This window comes from Lissotriton vulgaris, chromosome 1_1, assembly GCF_964263255.1.
Source record: "Lissotriton vulgaris chromosome 1_1, aLisVul1.2, whole genome shotgun sequence".
Taxonomy (NCBI): Eukaryota; Metazoa; Chordata; class Amphibia; order Caudata; family Salamandridae; genus Lissotriton; species Lissotriton vulgaris.
In genome coordinates, this window is record NC_141685.1 from 767,842,039 (window position 1) to 767,869,334 (window position 27,296).

Below are 27,296 nucleotides of genomic sequence, written 5' to 3' on the forward strand. Positions count from 1 at the left end.
CTTACGACACGGCAGAGAGAAACTCTTATATCCAGCTGAGGAAGATATATCATTCCAGCATAAAAATTGCCAAGAAAGATTTCTATATCAATGCCATCAAGGAAGCCAAACAAAAACAAAAAACATTGTTTTCTATAGTCAAGACTTTTACCCATCCCAAAGCGTTACAGCCTGAAATACCTCCATCCCAAGAATTCTGCAATCAAATAGCTGACTTCTTTAAGGAGAAAATTGACTCAATACAGAAAAACTTTCCTATACACCAAGTCTCTCAGACTTCTACCCTCTCTGATCAGGGAGAAAACACAATTGGAAGTATTAAAATTTTCACACTGGTCAGTCTATCCCAAACACGGGAAGTAATCCTAGCCTGTAAATCAGGAGCACCCTCGGACCCCTGCCCCCCAAGAATTCTCCATCAGTTAATTGATGTGGTGAATCCAATCATAAATAAGATTGTAAACTCTTCCCTCAATACAGGTATCGTCCCACGTGAATGGAGACAGGGAATTGTAAAACCCTTGATGAAAAAGCTTAATAAATCACCCTCAGACCTCACCAATCTACGCCCAATATCACTCCTCCCAGTCTTGGGAAAAATCACTGAACAGATGGTCTATAGAGAACTAAAAAGCCATATAGAAACATACAGCGTCCTCCACCCCCAACAGTCAGGTTTCCGTCCTCATCATTCTACAGAAACAGCATTGATTGAATTGACAGACTCCATTAAGCTGCTACAGGATCAAAGAAAGAACGCCGTGCTGATTCTATTGGACCTCACAGCGGCGTTCGATACCATCTCGCACTCTATACTGTTGGGCAGATTAAAAGATATTGCTATCTCAGACGTGGTTCTTGCGTGGATAACATCCTTCTTGACAGATGGATCCCAAACCATTGCCTTGGGCCCTTTCCTTTCTAAAGAGAAGAAGGTTCGGTCTGGAGTCCCTCAGGGTTCCATTTTGAGTCCTCTACTTTTTAATGTCTATTTGATCCCACTTATCTCCCTGATTGAATCATTCGGCATACTCGTAACTTCGTATGCCGATGACACTCAACTCATTGTGCCATTAGATGAAAATTCCACTAATGCTGAACTAAATCTTAAAAATTGTTTGAAGGACGTTTTCCACTGGATGGAAAAAAAACACCTTAAATGTAACGCCAGCAAGACAGAAATCCTCCCAATGGGAAAAAATGTAAATTTCTGTCCCAGCCTTTGGTGGCCAGAGGACTCCACCGCTCCCCCCCAGACCGTAGCGACAGCAAGAAATCTCGGAGTCTTGTTCGACACCGAGTTATCCTTTGACCAACACGTCAGGAATGTGGCAGCATGCTGCTTTGGCATCATAAAATCTCTTAAAAAGTTATTCGACTTCTTGCCCAGTGACTCAAAAAAGGCGGTAGCAGTGGCTCTAATCCTCGCCCGCCTAGACTACTGCAATGGTCTGATGGCAGGAGTAAAAAAATCTACACTGAAAAAACTTCAAAGTGTACAACACTCAGCAGCCAGATTAGTACTAAAACTACCCAGGAAATCCTCGGTATCAGCTGCCTTAAAAACTCTTCATTGGCAGCCTCTGCATAAAAGAATACTTTTTAAGATTCTAATCATCGCATTTCGGGCATTCAATTGCACAGGCCCTAAATATCTCACCAGGCACTACCCCCACTACAACCCTTCCAGGACTCTACAATCCTCTAATGACAATCAAATAAAGCTAGCTAGGTTCAACCTCAAAACCAAAGGTGGCAAAACCCTGACTTATCTGTCCTCTAGAGCCTGGAACTCCATGCCCAAAAATCTCAGGTCCCAAACTCAAGAAACCCAGTTTAGGAAGCAACTAAAAACCTGGATTTTTAATCTCCCAGACGAATATGTCATGGCCGCCATCTAATTCTGCTTATGTAACTGATTGCATACTATCGACCCAGCGCCAGGATGCTCCTTTCGGAGCGACCGTTGCGCTCTACAAATACAATTACAAATTACAAATTACAAATTACTGATATGAACTGTAATGTTATCTCCTATCCTTGTCCAGACTCTCCTAGGAAATGAATTCTTATGTAATGTATTTTAGCATGTTTTTATTGATGTGGATGCTTTTCTAATGTCAAATGTTTTTATTGCATCTTTTATGGTCAGAATGGCCGAAACAAAGAATTTTTGGATTGGATTGGTTACCAAACGATTGCTCACCAAGAGATGGAAGGTATAAGACCCACCTCATGAACAAGAATGGAGACACTCGCTCTATGCATGGGCTAGGGCAGAGGGAACCGCCATCAGAAGGGACTAAACGCTGGGATTGAGAAAGGAGCCCATAGCTACTCAGTGGGAAGGTCTTCTCCAGACACTTCAGAGGGTTGAGGAAGAGCGTTCAGGGGGGATAACCTGAGGGGAGGGACAGAGGTCCAGGACAGGTGCTGGAATCTATAGCCGGGTACGACTGTGGTGTTCCATGTGTGAGTTGATTAGCATTGGCATCAGTGGAGAGAGTGATAGATGCCATTGCAGGGGAGTAACAGCCAATCTGCAATGATGTACTATGTTGCTGTGGAAGCCAAGATGGGCAGAGGGGTGGGGGGTATTGATACTAATGCCGGTCTGAGTTGGGATTGTTGGGTGTTAACTATTTTCATTCTACTACGTTTGTTTTGAAGTCCAAGCTGAACCAACTGAAAGACTCTACTCATTGGACTACTGAAACTATGCAGTGATATATCTCATATACGAAATGAGTCGCATGTTGTCCTTACATGTAATCCGGTGCGGCAGACGAGTCATGCATAATTACGAGGCTCAACCTTTGTGTAATAAAAACATGTTTCTATTGCTATTAAGTGCCACCATTCATAGACAGTGCACGGACTATGATCTCTTTCATGTACTTGTAGATTTCAATAAAAACAGATTTAAACAAAAAAAATTAATATGTTTATTATTGTTTGTTGTTGTTAATCACCATTAAAACCAATTAATATAATTGCACCTATAAATATTAGTAGTATGGATAACAATAATAATATAGTATTGTTTGTGTTTCACATTCATCAAATGAATATAAAATTGTGTGTTTATAATTTAGGAAGAATTAGTCATTGTTATTACATTGTTATGTATTAGTGGCAGTTGTGTGTTATTGGAATGTTATAATTATTATTGTTAGTCTCAATATTATAATTGTGTCATAGGATGTTAAATTAGTAATGCTGATATAATAATTCCAGATTTTCAAATTTGCGAAACGTTTGTTGACACAGCAATTTAAAACAGCCGAGGTACTGGTTGTTCCTCAATCAGATTTACCTTAGTAAATTATTTTACTCTTCCTCTGCTGTTAGTGCACCGGTATTTAAATCAATTTCATACAGGACATAATTGCACAAAAGCAAGACAAGTAGACAACAGTTCGGGACCCGTATATACCTTGTTCAGGGAAAAACAGAATTTATTTTGTGTAAGGTTTTCACCTGCTCCTTGTAAGAATCATTAGCAGGAAGCGTGACTTGCATATTTCATTTCTGAGCCACACTTACCACGTCTTCTTTTTCCCAACTTTCTCTTCATTGTCCGCCACCATGACGCTCCTGGGTGGCAATTTGCAAGACCCTGAAATTAGCAAAGATACACCTGTATTACTAGCATAATATACAGAAATTAGAACAATGCTAAATAAGCACTTTCCATAACGCACTCAACAACCCTAATTCAGTTGTCTTTCCTGTTAAGTCACAACACAATATCTTATTGACTACTGATGGATTAGCCTGGTTTACCGGGATTCAAACATGTAAATCACGGATTAGACACCGATCTCCATAGCACACACCCAAGTTGCATCCGTATTATCACAGAGATATTGGCTCACTGAATATTAAATTCCATAATAGCAGTAAAAGATTATTGCACCATTTTCACTTTTGCTCTACACAATCTTTACTGTAATGAAGGTAGACCTCCCTTTAAATCAGGCAAAAACATTTGCCTTTTAAAATTGTTTTGAAGGAGGCATAATAACCCCCACCCACCTTCTGGGAGTGTGAAAGACCCAAACCTCCCCATCTGCATATCCTGTTTGATGGTCGTGCAGACGACAGGCTCCACGTTTTAGCAGTGGCCATGATTCCAACTTCTACAACACGTGTCATGTGCTTTCTGGTGCTTTATCTCCTGACTTCACTATTGGAGAACGCATTGAGGCTGTTACATTACTGTTGTAGGCTAACTCTTTCTTTTTTGGTTGTTCACAGATGGGCCACCCTTCAAGAGATGGCATCATAATTAATGCCCTGGTTACTTACCAGTAATCTTCATTACTCCAAGTCCTGGTCTTTCTGCCAGAAAGGAGAGGTATCTCATGCGTAAGGGCTACATCCAGGAAGACAGAAGAGTAGGTAATGCCTCTTGTAATCCCTGCCTGATGTTGCTGTGTGTGTGTGCAGTTAAAGGATGGCTTTTGGATATGAGACAAGGTAATGGGGAGCTATATAAACCTATTTTATTCCTATAACACCCCCAGTATCAGTTTTCCATTTTAATTTGTTATGTGCAGTCGATGAAGCAGGAGGTTAACCAATATAGACCAATTCCTTCAATGTCCATGCATTCACTGAGAATACTAATAAGAAAGGAGCGATTCACTATATTAAATGCCTCTGAAAGATCCAGAAGAACCAGGAGATATGAGTTGCGAGGAGTCAAAAATGCATCTACCTCCTGAAGCAGGGACATTTCTGTGCTGCAGCTCTGTCTAAATCCAGAACAAACCTCATCAAACACTTTGTTATCTGATATGTGGTGTGTAAGTTGCTTGCAACACCCTTTCTGTTCATTTTTGCAGATTGACAGACCTGACAGGGCAAAAATCAGAGTATAGAGACTATTTGATGAATTCCAAAATAACTAAATTACAAAAGGATCTAAAGAACTTCTCCAGAGAAAAGGTCTATCCGTATACAACGGAAGAATATGCCCGAAACAAAATACAGGAGAACATCAAGGGGAACCAACAGGGTAGACCCAGTCATTACACCACGAGTAGCTCGAGTGACAGGAGCAACAATGAGTACCCCCAAAAAAGGAGGGGAAGGGGTCGGAGATACTGGCGAGGACCAAGACCATCAATGTTCCATCAGCCTTTTCACCAATATCAAAATCAAGCGTATAATTGGCCACCAATGCAAGCATATAATTGGCCACCAAAGGGTTACCCCCCTCAAACTCCTTTTCATAATCCAGCATTTGAGTTGCCTCGTTTTCAGGCCCTGAACTTTCATACAACACAGTTCCAAAACTTCCAGGGCCCTTTTTTAGGGAGAGGACGAAACAAAGGCAGGGGCAAACAGAGAGGCCAACAGCGGGTCAGCTGGGACAATCAGGACCAAGAAATCACACAAGGAATGACCAGGAGCATGGCCTCGGGCAGTACTCCTGGGACCAGCCGAGACCATCTTTAGTGGTAAATCTGTCTTCTATCATTCTATCCCCTGTTCAGGAGCATCTTCTTATAAGGGACTGGGCTTTGTCCCAACAAATCGTTTAGTCCTATTCAAGCTACGTCAAGACCTGGCAGTATTCTTCCACAATCTGCGGTTAAGGGTTTTCTTTCAAGATAAAGAGTTTGTTGATCCACAAAATGGAGATACCCCCTTTCGTCCAAAATCTACATTCACCCCGCAACTCACAGTGCTACCCCCGGAGGTGGCCACCTTCGAACAGGCAGTGGTAAATGATCTGGAGACACTGAGCCTGTCTCAGTCTTGCTCTTTTTCTAATATTTCTAACTCTGAGAAACTGGCCCTTAAAGAACTCATGGATTGCGAAGAGATCATTCTGAAACCAGCCGATAAGGGCGGGGCAACACTGGTTCTGGACAGAACCATGTATAATGATGAATGCACCGGTCTCCTTGCGGATGAGAGAAACTATTTGAAACTATCTGTGGACCCCACTGAGGACATCACCAGGGAGATTGTGACTGTAGTGGAAGAAGCAAGATCCAATGATTGGATTTCTGATCATGAGGCAAACTTCTTAGTGAATAAACAACCCAAAACACCTCAATTTTACTTTCTTCCAAAAATTCACAAACCAGCGAGACCCCCTCCCGGGAGACCTATTATCTCCAGGATGGGGTCGCTGCCGGAGCCCCTATCACAATTTTGTGATTTTTTCTTGAAACCCTTGGTCCAGAAACTCACAGTTTATTTAAGAGATACCTTGGATATCTTAAACCATCTATAAGATATGCCATTCGACCCAAAGACGGAATTTCTCATAGGCCTCGATATCGAGGCCTTGTACACAAATATTCTCCAGTGGGAAACTCTTCGGGTATTAGAGGATATTCTCTTTTCGTAGGACTAGCAGTACCAAACGCCCAGGGCATACATCTTGCATCTTGCATAAATTGCTCTTACAAAAAACTTTTTTGAATATGCTGGCACCATGTATCTCCAGACTCATGGGACCTCCATAGGCAGCGTTTTTGCGCCAAGTTTGGCAGGTCTTTACGTAGGTGCCTTTGAGCACTTAGTCATCTACGATAACGCTTGCCCATGGAGGTCTCAGTTGAGGCTTTGGCATTGCTACATTGGTGACGTCTTAGTCATATGGAAGGGTGATAAACCCTCAGTGGACTTCTTTCTGGAATGGCTTAATGGCATAAATCCACTGCTGCATTTCACTTCCACGACCACTAAAATAGCCTACCCTTTCTGGACTTGGTTATTGAACCTAGAGGGAGGTTACTACACACGAAAGTGTACCATAAGCCCACAGACAAAAATGCACTGTTAGCTTTCAATAGCTTTCACCCCAGGTCAATGCGGGAAAATTTACCAATAGGGCAATTTTTCCGCATACGACGGAATTGTTCTGAACGTAGTAATTTCACAGTGGAGGCATCCCTTCTGTCTAAATAACTACAAGAAAGGGGTTATTCAACAAGGATAATGAAATGTGCCAAGAAGAGAGCATTGAATGTTGCTCGGAATCTTTATTAACAAAAACAAAGAGAGCAGAACTTAATAGACCCGTCTTTGTATCGACATTCAATACAGCCTGTCAACAAATAAGACGGACACTACTTAAAAATTGGAAGATTCTAAACTCTGGCAGTTTGGTTGTGGAAAAACCTATTTTTTCATTCAGACGGAGTCAAAACCTCAAAGATCTATTGATTCACACCAGACCTAGGGCAACACGTACACCGGGGAGAATGGCCACCATCACTGGTTTGCCGCCTGTAGTTGGTCTTTTCAAATGCGGCTCTTGTAGTGTCTGCCACCTCACTACGGACACCAAGTGTATTGACCTGGGTCTACCCACTCCCTGGTAACAGAGAGCACACACCAATTGTAACTCGCAGGGTGTGATCTATTTGATCACGTGCCCATGTGCTAAGCAGTATGTGGGCATGACTAGCAGGAAGGTAAAGACCTGCATAACGGAACACCGCAGCATGATTAGATGTGGCAGATCTAATACGATGCTGACGTCACACTTTATTGAGGTGGGTCATACCTCAGAGGATTGAGATGGACGGTCATAGAAAAACCACACTTGGGGCCACAGGGAATGGATGACAGCAGAGCCTTCTTTCTGAGAGAACAGAAATGGGTATTCCGCCTCAAAAGTCATTTGTATGGCCTTACCGATGATATACCTTGGCACGCATTGAGTAGGTGATCTCATCAAGTTGCATATCCTGGGAACATACTCATTCCAGACAACCACCAATGAGACATGAGCATTAGTTCTAGACACCGGGCACTGGTCTGGAGGGTATATTTATACTTGCTGCTCCAGTCCCTTATTGTATTGGGTAATTGGTGAACTCTGCATATAAGTTGAAATGTATTACTTCTCATCCTGAGTCTTTGTGTGATTCTGATCAGGGCTTGTTAATTGACGGGTGCATTCTGCCATTGCATCATAAAGGGGTTCATTTGAAGTCTAGCTGGAATATCGAGTGGGATGAAGTACTTTGATCTTTTTAACCAGCGTGGGCATAGCTAAATCTATTACATTTATTAGGTATACTCTTGCTTTACACTTGGGCTATTGAATGAACTACACTGTTCCACTACACCCGGGAGACGGATAAGTAAGGAGGTGGCCAACCCCAGTAATTATCTTGCCATCATACACTTGTACTGATTCAGGAATCGGTTTGCTTTTGGTAGTGTCACTTCTGCAGGGGTCCATGAATTACTAGTGCTCATGCCGTTTATCTTCCAGACAACAGAGTTTTGGAGGCATTTACGGTCCGTGTTTTAAAATAGACGCTAGAACCAACATTAGAGGGATAAAATAATCAATGTAACTACATTTCCCATGTTTCTCCTATGAGCGTCAGCGTCAGAAAGGCGAGCCATGACGTAGAAGCGCCAGCGACGGCATGTAGGCTGATTACTATTGGAAATGCGCTTATAATGGGGGTGCAGGCGTCCCGCAGTTACCTTTGTGGTGCCACTGGAATGGGCACGAGAGGTGCATGATTATGTGGCTGCGAGAGTATACCTTTCAAAAGCTATGTGGAGATGCTCGACTGTAGGAAGGGCACCCGTTCGCGAACTTGGTGGCTAATACTCCATATTATGTACACTTCACTACTTATGAGGGGCATGCAGGATGAGGTAGTGGGACAACTTGGAACAGCGGAAATGCGCATGGGTATGCCTTCTTTTATGTGCACCTTATACATATTCCCGACCTCCCCCTTCTCTCTTTCTTTGAAGACAGGTTGTGTTCTTTGGAGCTCCTCCCGCCTGGCGCCATTTCGGGTTTAATCATTAAATGAACTCAGTGAGTGATGGTGTTTGTTGATATGGGGTTTTGATTGAGGGCTTGGATATGGCCTATGCTTAGTGCCATGTTTGGCTGTGACAGGTGTGATACACATACCTGGGCAACAGTAGTACAATTAATGCAACACGTCTATTTTTAATTTTTGGAGCCATAATGTGGTAAAGGGGCTTTTTTGACTTATAAAATGCCAATGGGGGTACTTGAAACGTCTAATGTTTGGAGATAGTATCTGTATGGAGGGTATGATGATTCGAAATACCAGTATATTAATAATGATAGGATATTTTGGATCACACTTCTAGAACTGTTTTAAATCTCCCAACAGTATTTGCATTCCGTGTTGGCGGAATTTCCCTCCACATGCTCCTGATCGACTTGATCGTTTTTTACATCTGTAGTGCCCGATTAAGTTAAGGGGATAGATAAGACTGGGACTGATAGACGTCCTGAAGAAGACCAATGTGCCCTTTTGAATGGTGGCACTATATAGTCCAAACATGTTGACTACACCAGTTTAAGGAAGGGTGTTGTAGGATCCTGATTTCCTTCTCTAACACTTCCATCCTTCATTCAATTTTTAATCCTGACCTTGGAACCTATGAATAAAGGCATGACAGGTATCCATGAGCCAGTTTTAACCACACTATTCTGACTGCACTTTGTTCTATCACTTTACCCAGTCTTGGGTTAACAGCTTTTGTTGTGAACACTGTTTGTCACATTTGAGTTTGTCTCTGTGTTTTGTGTTTTCCCCCTCCCTATGTTCCGCCTTGTGCGTGGCTACGCCAGGGCGTTTTGTAAGCAGACCCGATGATGAAGTATGTCACACACATTTGTGTGTAAGTGAGGGCAGTTTTCCAAAAAACATAATTGTGCCACTGCTTTTTCATCCCTCAATTGAGGTCGTTCCCTCTCCTCCCCTTTATGTGTGTATATATTGAGTTAGGTACAGACACTCTCTGTCTTTAGAGACAAAGGATTTTGGTGTATAAAAGAGGGGACCCAGAACTTTAGATCACTTCTGAGAACCAAGACAAACCTTTGCTGAGGAGAAGAACCAGGAAGCTGAAGGAGGATACAACCCCTGGGCTGTGTGTTTGGGGGTTGGCCTGCAGTGGTTGCTTCATTGCCAAAGAAAAGAGAAGAGGACTGAGTGTGTTTTTCATTAACTTGAAGAAGAATCTCCCAGGGCTTGAATTAGAGCTTGCCTCCTGTCTCAGGGATACAAGACTTTACCAACCAGCTTCCTCCTGAATTCCCTTAATGGGAATTGAAGTGCCTGCTGTTGTGCTGGGCCTTCTGAGAGACTGTATGTTGCTTGGAGCTGGAAGCGCCACCCAACAACGAGAAGCGTGTCACCTCCGCAGCAGCTGTTGTTGCAGCACCGTAGAAGGGAGCTGCCGCTGTCATCATCGCATCGCCGAAGCGGGGCGCATCAGTGTAGAAGCGTACCGCCGCCACAGAGGTCGCCGTGGCACCACCGGAGAAGTGCGTCGCAGGGCCTGTTGTGGCTCCAAAGATCATTGAGTCGCCGCATGGCCGTCTGGCATGCATGCATGTCAAGTCAAGTCAAGTCATAAGATTTATATAGCGCACTACATACCCAGAGGGTCTCAAGGCGCTTAGGGAGGGGAGGAGGATTACTTGTCAAATATCCATGTTTTAAGTTGCTTTCTGAATGCTAGGTGGTTCTGGGTAAGGCGAAGGTAAGTGGGAAGTGAATTCCATGTTTTAGCCGCCAGGTATGAGAAGGATCGACCTCCCATGGTGGTCTTGTTGATGCGAGGTACAGTGGCGAGGGCTTGGCTGGAGGATCGTAGTTGGCGGGGGGGGTGTAGAAGGACAGTCGTGAGTTGAGGCATTCTGGTCCGATTTCGTAGAGTGCCTTGTGTGCGTGGGTCAGAAGTCGGAAAGTGATCCTCTTATTGACGGGTAGCCAGTGGAGGTTTTTCAGGTGATTAGAGATGTGTTCGTTACGCGGGATGTCTAATATGATCCTGGCTGAGGCGTTTTGGATTCGTTGGAGTTTTTTCTGGAGTTTAGCGGTAGTACCTGCGTAGAGGGTGTTTCCGTAGTCCAGACGGCTCGTGACCAGAGCGTGGGTGACTGTTTTTTTGGTTTCGGTGGGGATCCAGCGAAATGTTTTTTTGAGCATGCGAAGGATGTTGAAGCAGGATGATGAGACGGCGTTGACTTGTCTGGTCATTGAGAGTGAGGAGTCCAGGATGACGCCCAGGTTCCGTGCGTGGTCCGTCGGGATGGGTGCTTTTCCAATGGCTTCCGGCCACCAAGAGTCGTCCCATGCAGAGGGGGATGTACCTAAGATGAGGACTTCTGTTTTATCTGAGTTCAGTTTCAGACGGCTGTGTTTCATCCATTCGGCAACTTCTTTCATTCCTTCGTGTAGGTTAGTTTTGGCGGTGCAAGGGTCATTGGTGAGTGAAAGGATCAGTTGAGTGTCATCCGCGTAGGAGATGATGTTGAGGTTGTGTTGGCGGGCGATGGCCGCGAGGGGGCTCATGTATACGTTGAAGAGGGTGGGACTGAGTGAGGATCCTTGTGGTACGCCACAGATGACTTCAGTGGCCTCGGACTTGAATGGTGGAAGGCGGACTCTCTGGGTTCTTCCGGTGAGGAACGAGGTGATCCATTCTAGTGCTTTTCCTTGGATTCCGATGTTTTTGAGGCATTGTAAAAGGGTGCTGTGGCAGACTGTGTCGAAGGCTGCAGAGAGGTCGAGGAGGATGAGGGCGACTGTGTCTCCATTGTCCAGTAGAGTTCGAATGTCGTCTGTTGCTGCGATGAGGGCGGTCTCAGTGCTGTGTTTTGCTCGGAAGCCAGACTGTGAGGAGTCGAGGGATTTGTTGGCTTCGAGGAAAGCGGCGAGCTGGTTGTTGACAGCTTTCTCGATGACTTTGGCCGGGAAAGGAAGGAGCGAGATGGGGCGGTAATTTTTGAGTTCGGTGGGGTCCGCTGTGGGTTTTTTCAGAAGGGCGGTGAGTTCAGCGTGTTTCCAGTTTTCCGGGAAGGTGGCGGAGTTGAAGGAGCAGTTGATGACGTCTCGGAGGTGTGGTGCTATGATGGAGTCTGCTTTGTTGAAGATGTGGTGAGGACATGGGTCTGTGGGGGATCCTGAGTGGATGGAGTTCATCAGGCGGATGGTGTCCTCAGTGGAGATTGGGTTCCAGTCGTTAAGGGTGTTCAAGGGGGGTGAATGTTCAGCATATGGTTGGGTGGGTTGGTCTCCGGGTTGGTTGTTGAAGCTGTTGTGGATGTCTGCAATTTTGTTGTGGAAGAATAAAGCCAGGGAGTCGCAGAGGGCTTGAGAGGGGGTGATGTCGTTGGAGTTGGCCGAGGGATTGGTAAATTCCTTGACGATGTTGAAAAGTTCCTTGCTGTTGTGGGCGTTGTTGTCTAGTCGATCCTTGAATGCTGTTTTTTTGGCCTTTCGGATTAGTTGGTGGTGTATGCGGGTGGCGTTTTTGAAGGCGTCCTTGGTGCTAGTGGTTGGGTCTTTTTTCCAGGCCTTTTCGAGGGAGCGGCAGAGTTTCTTGGACTTCTTAAGATCATCGTTGAACCATGAGGCCTTCTTGTTGCCAGGTTTGCTTTGACGTTTTTTCAGTGGTGCTAGGATGTCGGCGCTGTTGGATAACCATAGGGTGAAGTTGGCGGCGGCTTGGTCCGGGTTAGAAGAGTGGGCTGGGGTGTTTAGAAGGAGCGATGAGGAGATCTGGTCGATGGTGATTTTGTTCCAGTTTCTTTGCAGAGTTGGTTGGGGGTGGTTGATGAGTTTAGGCTTGTTGTAGGTAAAGTGAACGCAGCTGTGGTCAGTCCAAAGGAGAGCCGTGGTGTGGCTGAAGGAGACGTGATTGCTGGAGGTGAAGATAGGGTCGAGAGTATGACCTGCTATGTGGGTGGGGGAAGTGACCAGTTGTTTAAGTCCGAGGTTGGCGAGGTTGTCCAAGAGGGTGGTGGTGTTGCGGTCGTTGTTCTTTTCAAGGTGAAAGTTGAGGTCTCCCAGAAGGATGTAATCTTTGGAGGGGAGCGCGTGTGGAGTGATGAAGTCCGTGATGTCTTCACTGAATTTTGCGCGGGGTCCTGGTGGTCTGTAGAGGAGGGTGCCTCTGAGTGTGGTCTTGGGGTAGATGTGGATCTGGAAGTGAAGGTGTTCAGAGTTGGCGAGATTGACGTCAGAGCTGGTTGAGATGTGGATTGATTTTTTATGGACGATAGCGATTCCTCCTCCTGTGTGGCCGGTACGGTCCTTGCGTGTGATCTTATAGTCTTCAGGGATGGCAATGGTGATGTCTGGGGCGGAGGAAGCGTTCATCCATGTTTCCGTTAGGAAGGCGACGTCCGGAGAGGTGGTGTCTAGTAGATTCCATAGGTCAATGGCGTGTCTGTGGACCGATCGGGTGTTGAGCAAGATGCATTGTAGGTGGTTGGGGTCGGGAATTTGTGGTGTGGTCGTAGCGGAGATGTTGTCGGTGCCGATGAATTTGCAGGAGTAGCAAGAGAAAGGTCCATGGGTGTGTCCAGGAGCGGCTTGGACGCAGTTGGGGGCGCGACCGGGGTTAAGGGCTAGGAGGGTGGCGGCATCGTAGGTAATGCGGGAGAGCTGGGCAGCGCGCGGGGCAGGGGGTCTGGCGCTGGGCGCGGTCCAGGCGCGGACGGGCGTAGACGGGCTTACCTTAGGCGCACCTTCGGCGCGAATGGGGCGCGGTCGCTGCGCGTAAACGCTGCGCGCGGGAACTACTGTCATATATGGAGAGTGGAGGGGGAGGGGAGAGGGCGGCTCAGCTGGGAGGCGTGGCGGGCTCAAGGGAACAACAACAACAAAATCAAAATGGAGGGGAGGGCAGAGCAGGGCGCCGGGGGATAACACACGAGGTAAATATCACAATGCGCAGGTAAATATCAGAGCAAGCAGCCAGTAAAGCAGTGACCAAGCGATGAAAACGCTATTGAATCCTGGCGCTGTTGAAATAAATAAATAAACAACACTAAAACGCTATTGAATCCTGGCGCTGTTGAAATAAATAAACAACACTAAAACGCTATTGAATCCTGGCGCTGTTGAAATAAATAAACAACACTTCGTAAAAGAGCAGCTTCACAATATGATACCGCCTTTCAGCAAGCAGATAGGGGAGCGACCACTCAAAGCAGGAGCGAGGAGTGGATCACGGCGCTGCGAGGTCAGGGGGCGCTCTATATTGGTAGTGGGAGGGCGGCTCAGCTGGGAGGCGTGGCGGGCTCAAGGGAACAACAACAACAAAATCAAAATGGAGGGGAGGGCAGAGCAGGGCGCCGGGGGATAACACACGAGGTAAATATCACAATGCGCAGGTAAATATCAGAGCAAGCAGCCAGTAAAGCAGTGACCAAGCGATGAAAACGCTATTGAATCCTGGCGCTGTTGAAATAAATAAATAAACAACACTAAAACGCTATTGAATCCTGGCGCTGTTGAAATAAATAAACAACACTAAAACGCTATTGAATCCTGGCGCTGTTCACCGGAGAGGAGTAAGAAACCAATGCCTCACCTCCCCTAGGTGTAGGGAACCGATGCATCGACCAATCAAAGTGGGACACCTGAGTAATATAACTAGGCAGGTAGCACAGGGGAAATTGAGTAGAACCAACAATGAAGAGAAAGCTCCTGCCTAAGTTTCAAAATGCCAAAGGCCTTAAAAGAGGGACCAAAAATTAAACATCACTAGCTGGAGCTGACCCAGACATATTTTCAAGCCATATAAACACACACTTGATAAGCGAAAAATAGCATATTTTATTTTCATAGTATTAGGAAAGACTAGGGAAATCCATAAATATGTAAAGAATAAACATCATGGATAATCAATAGTGTCCCACACATCACTTCATTCATACTAACATTCATTCTCACTTACATTCAACCAATCCAGAAAGACCTAAAACATCACACATCAGTCAAGATGGTAAAACTGCCAACTGATGATAAGATGACAGATTTCCTGTGAATTCTCCTGGTGGTAAGAGAGCAAGGTCCAAGAGACACGGAAGAATTCAAACGCCAACTCACGTTTCCGTGTGTAGCCCAGGACAGGGCCACACCTTCATCAGGGCGAAATGTAGATACAATGTGGGACAAACACACACCTAAAATTGTAGAAAAACATAGGATCAACATATATCTCAGTATAATTTAACACACAATATGTTACATGGTTTAGGCATGCAACGGGTCAGCTCCAGCAAAGGGCATGATATAAGCATTCAAGATAAAAAAGGCAAATCTAAGGCCAGAATAGTGTGAACCAGAGAAGGGCTCAGAAATAGTTGAAAAATAGAGAAACAGACACACCCGTGTTCGTGCAAGTCAGAAATATACTAACCGTGTACTTTAAAATATCCACAATACCCAACCGTGCTGTAGGTTGCATTGACCTACCTTGAAGACACAATAACATGCATATAGCTTTCAACATGCTCCAAATATACCTAAAGAATAATGATGTTGGCTGGGGTTCTCTTAGCGAAGTCCATAAGGGAAGCGGATGTGAACCAAGTCTGTGATAAGGATGGATCAAAATAATCTCTTCAGGTATCAGAATGGCAAAGATCTGTTTCAAAAACCCGCAATAATGCAATGTGAACAAGAACCTACCCATGATCACAGATTGGTATGTGGATCAACGATATATCAGTTCCGATGGCAGCAAGGGCTTTCAGCGGCCTCAATACAAATTGAGACAGTGGGACAATTATTCACTGTCGCTGATGCAGGCGTTTATACTTCTGTAAAGTAAAATATTATAGGTCAGAAAAAATACCCAACCAAAGACCACTGCAAATCATGGTCAGAGGTAGAAACCTACCCGACATCGTCAGTGTTATAGTGGGATCGTTGGAGGATCCTTCCCGGGGCCATAAATACTGCCAGATGCCTCAACACAGAAATTGCAGCAGAGGAAGATCAATCAAATTCCCAGAACACGGCGGCAGCAACTCTGTCTGGAAGTTGAATGAAAAAACATGTCAAGAGGTGCTGGGAGAATATCCCGCTAGGATAGCACAAAACCGCAGCTTCAAATCAAGGCTTCACATAGGACATCAATGAGAGGCTAAAGTGCTGCTCTAACATAAGGCTCATCCGGAAATACTCAATAAATAAAACCTGTATGGATCACATGCAGGACAAAAGGGCAAAAACATATTTGGGGATATTCGCCAGTCACCCTGTACGGCTTCCGGAGACAAAGTCAGCGAAAAACCTCCCAGAGCGGTATATGACGGTACAGGCCGACACGGTCCTTTATGCATGCACAGCTACAGCGTTCCTTTGCTCGAGGCGGTAGTGAAAACAGGCCGAACGGTCCTGCACTCCAGAGAGGATAAAGCCGCCCCAACATGCCCAAGATGTTCCTACCTTTCTAATTTGCAGCATCCGTCCGATAATTGATATTCTGCCACCATCAGCATGGCGGGAAATTTCCAAACTAGCAGGCTTCCACAAATGGCTCTGCCATTTGCAAGTGTTCCCAGTCCCTGGAAATCCTCCCATCAGGGGCAGGGACTTGCGTCTGCTTCAGAAATAGAAAGCGAACTGTATAGCGAACTGAAAGGTGCAAATACAGCCGCCATTATGAGAAAGGAGAATAACTCCCACCAGTCCATCATCTATCGTTAAAATGATCGTACATACAAGGCAGGACAAAGATCATAGTTCAAACAGAACCTGAATCTAATAGAGAGAATCACATTGCTGCACCCATCCAGCTTCCTAGCGAATAGTCATGCCCTGGGGTGACCAGGTGTAAACTACATGTTAGAATCTCAGAAAAACTGGCCATACGTCAGAGAGACAGGGGGCAGAAATTACGTGATGGCATTTTCCATGGGGCAGTATTCATTCAATCCCTTGCTAAAAGAGTTTAATAGATAAATCCAAAATACCTCTCTTTTCTTTCTAATTGAACTGGGGTCTTTACCAGGGGCAGCCCGAATTTTTTCTAGGATTGACCACTTAAAGTCCATTTCAGTGTGGTCTTTGGGCAACCAATGGTCCACCAGGGGGGCAGAGGTCTTTTTGGTTTGAATATTCGATTTGTGTTTCCCAATCCTGGTCTTGCGCTCGCGTCCTGTTCTCCAATATATATAAGATCACATGGACATCTGATAATATATATCATATTAGAGGAACGACAATTAGTAATTTCCTGTAACGAGATGGAGCGGACATTGATCTTAATATTGTGGCCCACGATGGCATTGGGGCATGTCTGACAGGCGCCACAGTGATGGTTCCCCTTCACAGGGTCACCACCAAAAATGGTAGTTTGACGAGGGGCCAATGCCTCCAAGGTTCTCCCTTTAACAAGGTGGTTCTTAAGATTCTTGTTGCGTTTAAAAGCAAAAAGAGGTTTAGGAATTTTGCTGTCACTGTTGTCAATGTTCAGAAGATACCACAAAGAGTTGATGCTTTGTCTTACTTTGTGGTTAATGTTGGAGTGTTTAGTGACACATACCAATCTATCCAAGGGTCTAGTCTCTTTGGTTTCGACTTTAGAACATGGCATTGCGGTTAAAGTATCTCGTCCTTTGCATGAATCTTTGATCAATTTGTGAGGGTATCCCCGACTTGAAAGTTTCTCTTTGAGAATGTCAGCCTGTACCAGGAAGTCCTTGAGGTCTGTACAATTCCTTTGCAAGCGAAGAAATTGGCAAAAGGGAATGCTGTCCCTTTGGCACCGAGGGTGATAACTTCTATACTGCAGCAAGGTGTTTCTTGCAGTAGGTTTGATTTACAGAGAGAAAAAAAGTTCATTCTGGTTGTATCAATCCATACATCCAAAAATTCTACTTTGCAGTTGCTGGAATGCGCTGTGAATTTCAAATTAACATCCGCTGCATTGATCCAAAGAATGAATTCATCTAGGGATGACTGATCCCCTTCCCATATAAAGAAAATGTAATCAATAAATCAAGACCAAGCTCAAACGTTCTCATGGAAAGGGGCCATCTCATTGTATATGTTGGTCTGCTCGAAATGTCCCATATATTAGCAAGTACACTAGGGGTGCAAGACGCCCCCATGCTTACACCCTGTATCTGGTGGAAATAGTTGTTGTTAAATTAAAAATAATTTTCACTCAGGACCACTTTGAGACATTCGATAATGAAAGGAGCATTTGTCAATCCAGTTTCAGAGAACAGAATCTCTTGGAGCAGAGTGATTGCTCCTTCCTGCTGGATGTTAGTATAAAGGGACTCCAGGTCCAGAGTGACCAGGAGTTCCTTGTCACAATCAAATGACATCTTCTCGCTCTTAGAAATGAAATGACCTGTGTCCTTAACAAAAGACTCAAGTTTACAGACCACTGCATTAAAAAAACGGTCAATATATTTGGAAAGCAGTTCAGTGGCCGATCAAATAGTTGACATAATCAGCCTCAATGGTGGATCTAATACATTTTTGTGGGTCTTAGGGACCCCATAGATAATGGGCATTCGGGTATGTCTGGGCGTCAGAAACTCTGCTTTCTTAGGACAGATATGTCCATCATTTACAGTGGTCTCAATCATGGATAGAATTCGCTGCTTAAGACCCGGTTCGGGATTCCTGATGATCTGTTTATAGTGCCTAGTAGAGGAAAGAAGAATATCCATTTTCTCAATATATGAAGGGGTGTTAAAAATGACAATGACCCCTCCCTTGTCACAGGGTTTGATGGTTAACTGTTTGTTCTCTCTCAAAGATTTTAAGGAGATATGTTCTGCTGAGGGCAGCTTGCAAGGAGGTTTAGGGACATATTTGATAATCTTTTCGATCTTAGACGTGATGTCTCAAAAATGCCTACCTCAGGGCCAAGTAGGTCAAGACTAGAAGTGAACTCTGAAGGTGGTCTAAGTCCTGAGATGTTGTCAGTGGTATCGAGAGGAGGTTTGATAAGAAAGAATTTCTTCAACCTTATTTTCTGAAACAATAGGTGCAGGTCTTTAATACACTCAAATTTGGTAAAGTTAATAGTTGGCACGAAAGAAAGCCCCCCTGATAAAAGGGTCACGGATTCAGGGTCAATATTGGATGTAGATAAATTAAACACAGGGATGTTCTTTATGTTTTCCAATATTGGAGATGCCTTGTCTGTATGTACATTTGCTGCTCCCTCTGACCCTGATGGAAGTTCCTTTGTTGAGGAGTCCGGTTTTTGGGGCAATAGTTCCCCCTGCGATTGCCTAAAAAATGATCAGACATCGCTGGTCTTTCAAATGCTTCCTGCCGTGGTAGATAGTTCGAGTTATAGCCTGGGTCATAGTTCATAGATCCTTCTCCCTCAGAGTCTGTGGTATCAGAGAATGTGGTGACCCATCTGTTTCCCCATCAAGGGGGACCATAATAGGAGCCATTCCATTCGGCATGGTATAAAAATTAGCTGCCAGATATGGATAGGCTCGTTCTTGCGAGAATAGTCTAATGTCCTTCCTGAGTTTTTCTGTCTTTCTCTTGAGGAGATAGTCAGAAAATGAATCTAACTCCTGGCAGATTTCTTCTAGTTTCTTTTTGCCCATTTCAACTGAATTATCTTTTTTCAGTTTTTCTTCCATTTCTTCTATCTCTTTATTAAGAATGGCTATTACCTCTCTGGCAGTCTCAATAATCAACACCATCCAATCCCTGGAGCATCTGTTTGATATTAGGGCCCATTTCCCCAGGAATTGTCTGATTTCTATAAAGAGGCTGGGGATGTTCCGGACCCTCAACCCGATAGGGATCGTACCAGCCTTGAGATACTCCAGCATGAAGTTCGCGTGGGCTTCGGTACGTTTGGACTTCTTTTTAGGACTTAGAAGTTTGGTCCATTCTCCTTCCAGGCCCTTGGATTGCGTGAATTGTTTGTCACTGCCTGCCGTTAAACCTATCATTCGAGCAAAGTCCTCGTCCGAGAATCCGAAGGTTTTAATGCTCTCCATCTTGGAATAGAGAAAAGAAATAGGTAAGCTCGCTGCAAGGGGACAGCGGGTCCCACACCCAGATACAATAACCAAAAAGATTCCTACGATGATGCAATAGGCATACCATGGAAACTAAAAAATAAATGACCTGCACAATCAAAAACAAATCAAATAATAAAACACATGTAGCTAAATACAGGACAAAAGAATTAAGGTTAGACTCAACACTAAGAATAAGAACCACGTGGCCACAGAATCACAACAAAAGAAGAATAAAGCTCCTTAGGTGCACACTGATTCAAATAAGCAAAACCTCCACAGCTGAATATCAATTATCGGACGGATGCTGCAAATTAGAGAGGTAGGAACATCTTGGGCATGTTGGGGCGGCTTTATCCCCTCTGGAATGCAGGACAGCTCGGCCCATTTTCACTACGGCCTCGAGCAAGGGAACGCTTTAGCTGTGCATGCATGAAGGACCGCGTTGGCATGTACCGTCATATACCACTCTGGGAGGTTTTTCGCTTACTTTGTCGCCGGTAGCCATACAGGGTGACTGGTAAATTTCCCCAAATATGATTTTGCCCTTTTGTCCTGCAAGTGATCCATACAAGTTTTATTTATTGAGTATTTCCCGGGTGAGCCTTATGTTAGAGCAGCACTTTAGCCTCTCATCGATGTCCTATGTGAAGCCCCGATTTAAAGCGGCGGTTTTGTGCTACCCTAGCGGGATATTTTCCCAGCACCTGTTGGCATGTTTTTTAATTCAAATTCCAGACAGAGTTGCTGCTGCTGTGTTCTTTGGAATTTGATTGATCTTCCTCTGCTGTAATTTCTGTGTTGAGGCCTCTGGCAATAGTTATGGCCCCAGGGGAGGATCATCCAATGATCCCTATATAATACTGACGACGTCGGTAGGTTTCTACCTCTGACCATGATCTGCAGTGGTCTTTGCGTCATTTTGGTCGGGTATTTTTTCTGACCTATAATTTTTTACTTTACAGAATATATACGCATGCACCAGCAACAGTGAATAATTGTCCCACTGTCTCAATTTTTATTGAGGCTGCTGAAAGCACTTGCTGCCATCGGATCTGATATATTGTTGATCCACATACCAATCTGTGATTATGGGTAGGTTGTTGTTCACATTGCATTATTGTGGGTTTTTGAAACAGATCTTTGCCATTCTGATGCCTGAAGAGATTGTTTTGATCCATCCTTAATGCAGACTTGGTTTACATCCGCTTCCCCTATGGACTTCTCTAAGAGAACCACAGCCAAGATTGTTATTCTTTAGGTATATTTGGAGCATGTTGTAAGCTATATACCTGTTATTGTGTCTTCATGGTAGGTCTATGCAACCTACAGCACGGTTGGCTATTGTGGATATTTTAAACTACACAATTAGTATATTTCTGACTTGCACGAACACGGGTGTGTCTGTTTCTCCACTTTTCAACTGTTTCTGAGCCCTTATCTGGTGCACACTATTCTGGCCTTAGATTTTCCTTTTTTATCTTGAATGCTTATATCATGCCCTTTGCTGGAGCTGACCGGCTGCATGCCTAAACCATGTAACATATTGTGTGTTAAATTATACTGAGATATATGTTGATCCTATGTTTTTCTACAATTTTAGGTGTGTTTGTGTCCCACATTGTATCTACATTTCGCCCTGATGAAGGTGTGGCCCTGTCCTGGGCTACACACGGAAACGTGAGTTGGCGTTTGAATTCTTTCCATGACTCTTGGACCTTGCTCTCTTACCATCGGGAGAATTCACGGGAAGTCTGTCATCTTATCATCAGTTGGCAGTTTTACCATCTTGACTGATGTGCGATGTTTTACGTCTTTCTGGATTTGTTGAATGTATGTTAGTATGAATGAAGTGATGTGTGGGACAGTATTGATTATCCATGATATTTATTCTTTATATATTTATGCATTTCCCTAGTCTGTCCTAATTCAATGAAAATAAAAAAAGCTATTTTTCGCTAATCAAGTGTGTGTTTATATGGCTTGAAAATATGTCTGTTTCACCTCCAGCTAGTGATGTTTAATATTGGGACCCTCTTTTAGGGCCTTTGGTATTTTGAAGCTTACGCAGGACCTTTCTTCTTATTGTTGGGAACAGACTCATCACCTTCCCTGCGACCCTTTTGTTTTCTTTGCGTTACTCATCAAGGTACATTGAGAGTAAAGTGTTGCATTTACAACTTGAGAGAACTGAGCTATTTTCTACCATTTTAAAGTCTATTTTTTAGTACAGTATTGTGGATTTTCATCGTTTTAGTCTTGTGTTAAGTCTATATAAAAATACTTATTTTTATAATACAACCTGTGTGGTGTCCATCTGTAGTGTTGTCACTGTATTACTGTATGTGTTCACAAATGCTTTACACTCTACCTCTGGGATAGTCCTGATTGATCGTGCCTAGCTACCAAGGGGGTGAGCAGGGGTTATCTTTGGTGTGTAACTGCCTTGCTCTGACTAGAGTGGTGGTCTCTGCCTGGCTTTGGCGCAAGCCTTAGCCAACCAGAGATCCCTTGTCTAACATTGGTGGTAGCAGTGGGATTTGGACTTGCATTTGTGACTCATATACAGTGATTGGTATACACTACTAGTGAGTGCAGACCATAAAGCAACCACATACATTTTGGTAGAGTTTTTTCCTTGAAATTTCTTTTCTACTTTTGATTCCTGAGAACTGCTAGTCTTTTCTACCATGAGCAAGTCAGCATCCATGCCATCTGTAGACATCGTATTGGAAGAAGAGACAATTGATACTTACACTGTGCCTCATTTCAAATCTTTGTGCAAGAAATTTAAAATCTCTGTGAAAGGCCTCACCAGGAAAGAGGAATATCAAAAGGCGCTGAGGGCCTGGGTAGAATCTAGGAATGCCAGCGAGCATCCTGAAGAGCCGGTGGTAGAGGCAGAGGATTTAAATGAGTAGCTTGAGGAGCCAGTGGAACTAATCGGGTAGAATGTACCTTCCAGGGCAGGCAGCAGTGTTTCTTTCAAGGGTTTGTCCCCAGGAGAGCTGGAGGACAGAGCAAAGGAGAGGATACACAAGTTGGAGCTAGCTAGGCTCAAAATGGATGGTCAGAAAGACATAGAGAGCAGGAAAATAGAACCTGGGATGGAATTAGAGATGAAGAAGTTAGCCTTAGACGAAAAGAGAATGCATTTGAGCATGAGAGAGGATTGAGGGAATTGGAACTCAAGGCCAAAAGTTTAGATGTTCCTCCCTCTGGTGGCACCGCACCGCCAGTGCATGTAGAAGCAAGAAAAGACATCCCCATTGAAGTAGTTAAAGATTTCCACAATTATGAGGATATTGGTCAGTGGTTTAGGGCTTATGAAGCTGCAATATTGGTCCACCAAGTCCCTGAGAGGGATTGGGGAGCAGGGTTGTGGGGCCGCTTTATTAATGATGGGCGGGACACTTTGTTAGATTTACCTACCGAGGAGCAGATGTCCAATACCCACATGAAGGGAGCCCTAATGTTCAGATTATTTTGACCCAGGAGTTATGCAGACAAAGGTTTAGGAATTTCAGAAAACTGGAGTCTACCATATGGGTGGAATATGCATCTTTCTTTTGCAGAGCATTGGATGGATGGGTGAAGGGTAGCAAAGTGGATACTTTTGAGGTGCTTTATGATTTGTTTGCATGGGAGCACTTGTCAAATAACTGTTTTCCAGAGCTACTCCAGCACCTTATTGATAGCAAGCTGACTAACCTTAGGAAGCTTGCTGAGGAGGCAGACTGCTGGGTGAGCACCCGGGTCCAGAAGGGTCATGTGGGAGACTTCACCAAAGGTGGGCAGGGTCCCCAGCAGAAGAGTGGGGGGACAAGGGTAAACAGAGGGAGTTCCAGAAAGGGCCCCAAAGTAATCCCCAATGGAACCAAGGGAAAGGTTCCCAGCCTCCCCCTGAGAAGAACGCAGTAGCCCAACATATAAGCCTGTTCACAAGGGGCCCAAGACCTGTTTTAAGTGTGGTCTAGTAGGCCACTGTTCTTATGATTCGAGATGTCCCTTGTATGGGAAGACAGCACCCACTGGTGCACCACCCTGGCAATTGGCTACAATAGCACTGGAGGAGGAGATGGGTGCCCAAGGTGGGTGGGGTTCCCCAGAGATGTCCCTTGTCTCTTTCGGAGGCTTTGAGGTGGGTCCAGAAGGGTCATGTGGGAGACTTCGCCAAAGGTGTGCAGGGTCCCCAGCAGAAGAGTGGGGGGGAACAAGGATAAACAGAGGGAGTTCCAGAAAGGGCCCCAAAAGTAATCCCTAAAGGAAACAAGAAAAAGGTTCCCAGCCTCCCCCTTAGAAGAAGGCAGTGGCCCGACAGATAAGCCTGTTCACAAGGGGCCCAAGACCTGTTTTAAGTATTGTCTAGTAGGCCACTGTTCTTATGATGCAAGATGTCCCTTGTATGGGAAGACAGCACCCACTGGTGCACCACCCTGGCAATTGGCTACCATAGCACTGGAGGAGGAGATGGGTGCCCAAGGTGGGTGGGGTCCCCCAGAGATGTCCCTTGTCTCTTTAGGAGACTGTGAGGTGGCCCCCAGGACCCAGCTGCCTGATAACACTAAAAAGTACAGGCAGTGGGTGACCATCAATGGCAAGAGGGTGGAAGCTCTTAGAGACACCGGAGCCAGTGTGACAGCTGTCAGTTGTTGGCTGGTGTCTGAAGAGAAGGTAGTGTCCAATGCATTTTAACCAGTTGTTGCAGCTGACAACACAGAGAGCCACTGCAAGGTGGCACAGGTTCCCTTTGAGTGGGGGGCTCAGGGAGTCATTTATATACTCCAACAATTTCACATACACTGCCTTTTACATATGCAGTTACTTGGACATGTACCACTGAGGCATCCATTCACTGACCAACACACCTATACATACACTCACCCCATACATCTATTTCCCTTTGCACTCTTGAACCCATACACCCAGTGAATCAACCACTCACACATATATGCACAGTCACACACCTCCCACCCACCCACACACACACACACACAGTCTCCCATACAAATACTCAGGCAACCAATCAATACCCCATATAGACACTCATGTAGCTACTGACCAACCCATGCAGCAGCTTTCACAACAACAGACAGACTGATATGGACATTCACATAGTTTAGTCACTAACCCATGAATTCCGTAAGAGACATTTAATCACTCACTTATACAGCCAGTCTTGCACCTACTAAATCCTCCATCCAGACACTTATGCACCCACTCATTCTTCAATACACCTTGGCATATATATATATATAAAACATATTTAAACTTTACAGGAACACACAGTCACTGAATAATGTCATCAGTGATGTTATTTGAGATATCATCAGTGATGTCACTGACCATGTCATGAATGATGTAATATGTGATGTAATCAGCAGTGCATTGCGGGGGCGCGAGTTATAGTTAGCTGAACTAACTATAACGCCAGAATTTCTATGGTTTTGTACAAGTGAAATGCCCAACTAACTATAACGTCCCTGAGATCTGTGTTTTTTTCAGTGAATATATATATATATATATATATATATATATATATATATATATATATCGTAACGCTCCCCTGCGTGTGTACCTCCGCCTGCCTCGAGAGTTGCATCGTCAATCGGACCCCTGTAGTATTCACTCAACATTACCTCTGTTTCAGCAAAGGATATAGATATATGCTTCTTCTTTGGAGGAGTCTTGGTGATATATATATGTGTACGCGTTTCGGAGTAAGCCTACTCCTTCATCACGGGCCGTGATGAAGGAGTAGGCTTACTCCGAAACGCGTAGGACGTTGTATCAGCAATAAACTGCACCATTTACTGAGGCCACGGCTCCTGTGTCGTTCTTTCTGATATCGCTAAAAGGAGGACGCTGGTGGAGTGTGTTGAATTCGAAGGGGGTGGCTACCCCTGCCGTGAGCCCGCCGAGACAGAGGCAAAGGTTCAGCTACAACTTTGTGTTTATATATATATATATATATATATATCCAAGCGATTCTTGCTCCAAAATGAAGACGCCACACACGAAGTATGTTTCATCTTTTTATTTGGCAGTCAGCAGCAAATTCAGTAATGACCTCCCAACGTATTCTATGCCAACATATATATATCACTCCACAGCTTTGGCTCAGAAAACACACCAGATCCATGGCGCTTCTTGTCTTGGTGCGGATTTCCTTGGCAGAGCCGCGCCGATTAATATCACCCACAATTTCTTTCCAGAAATAGAAAACGCACTTGTAGAATTGAGCGTTTCTCAGACTTCTTTAATTTTCCAAAAGACATCCAGGTTGTAAAGAACAACCAACGCATTTCGTTATCCCTGATAACTTGTTCACAGCTAACCGTGAACAAGTTATCAGGGATAACGAAACGCATTGGCTGTTCTTTACAACCTGGGTGTCTATTGGAAAATTAAAGAAGTCTGAGAAACGCTCAATCCTGCGAGTGCATTTCCATTTTTTGGAAAGAAATTGTGGACTATATATCACGCTCCACTGTCCCTTGAAACAGTAATGACCAGCACTCTTGTTGGTACAATCCAAATCAGGATTAATTTTGTGCACTCTTTTCAAAACAAACGTGTTTCAGCCAAAGCCTTCGTCAGTGTCGACGGGCTCCATGAAAACAGGCATAAATGTAGTTTAAATAAAATCTAAAAAAGGACAATTCATTTACAAGTAGTCAGCACCATATTGAAATGTGCAAATGGTCTACAATTCATGCATTTCCCTAATCATTTCATTGACTTTGCATTTTAACTGATTTCAATTTAAATTCATTGCTATTAAATGAACAAATCAACATGATTAATTGATATATACCACAAATGAGACAATTAAATCAAAGTCTCAACTTTGCACCACCGGCATAGTCATCTAGTGGGAAAACAATTAAATCACTTATTCCACAGCATATCGTGTGCCCGTTATATAAAACGTTACATGTTCAGCTCAACCCGATTAATTTAATTAAATAAATCCATTATTCTGCCCTGAATGGGGATACCTGCTTAAGTAGTCCAAAGTCAATATATATATGCGTAAGTATAGATTTATTATTCTTAACTCCACATCTATATCTCTTGACAATATGGGGCATAGTTATGAAATTATTGGCGCAGAGCAGCACAGCCCGTCACCTAGCTGCGCTGCCCTGTCTCACTTGGAAAGGGCAGGAATGTGATGTATTTATCCAATATGGTGCTTTACTTTACTTTCCCCTTGTGCCGTTTTGGCAGCCTTGCTCCAACACAGGCACTCTTGCACCATGGTGCAAGGGTACCTCCATTGTGCAAGAAGCTGTACGTTCAAGCACAAAATCAATCCAGAGAGGCTTTTCCCTCTTTCTATGTGTGCTGCAGAAAGCAGCACACATAGAAAGAGTAAAAATCTTGAGATATAATGTCATTTTTCTTCTTTATGCCTCACCTGGGGAGGCATAGAATTTTGGCAATTTCCCAGGTGTACAAGTCCTTATAAATCTGGGAATGTGTCAAAAAC

General features: G+C 44.3%; 1 protein-coding gene across 3 annotated transcripts in view; it reads right to left on the reverse strand.

The window, feature by feature from the left end:
- The window catches only part of LOC147747798 (flavin-containing monooxygenase 3-like), a 312,200-nt gene that overhangs the window by 37,962 nt on the left and 246,942 nt on the right, over positions 1 to 27,296 (reverse strand). For all 3 annotated transcript variants that reach the window (XM_086955953.1, XM_086955970.1, XM_086955961.1), the window contains exon 8: positions 3,547 to 3,619. In XM_086955953.1, the coding sequence (XP_086812079.1) occupies positions 3,547 to 3,619 (73 nt within the window). The remainder of the gene's footprint in view (positions 1 to 3,546; positions 3,620 to 27,296) is intronic.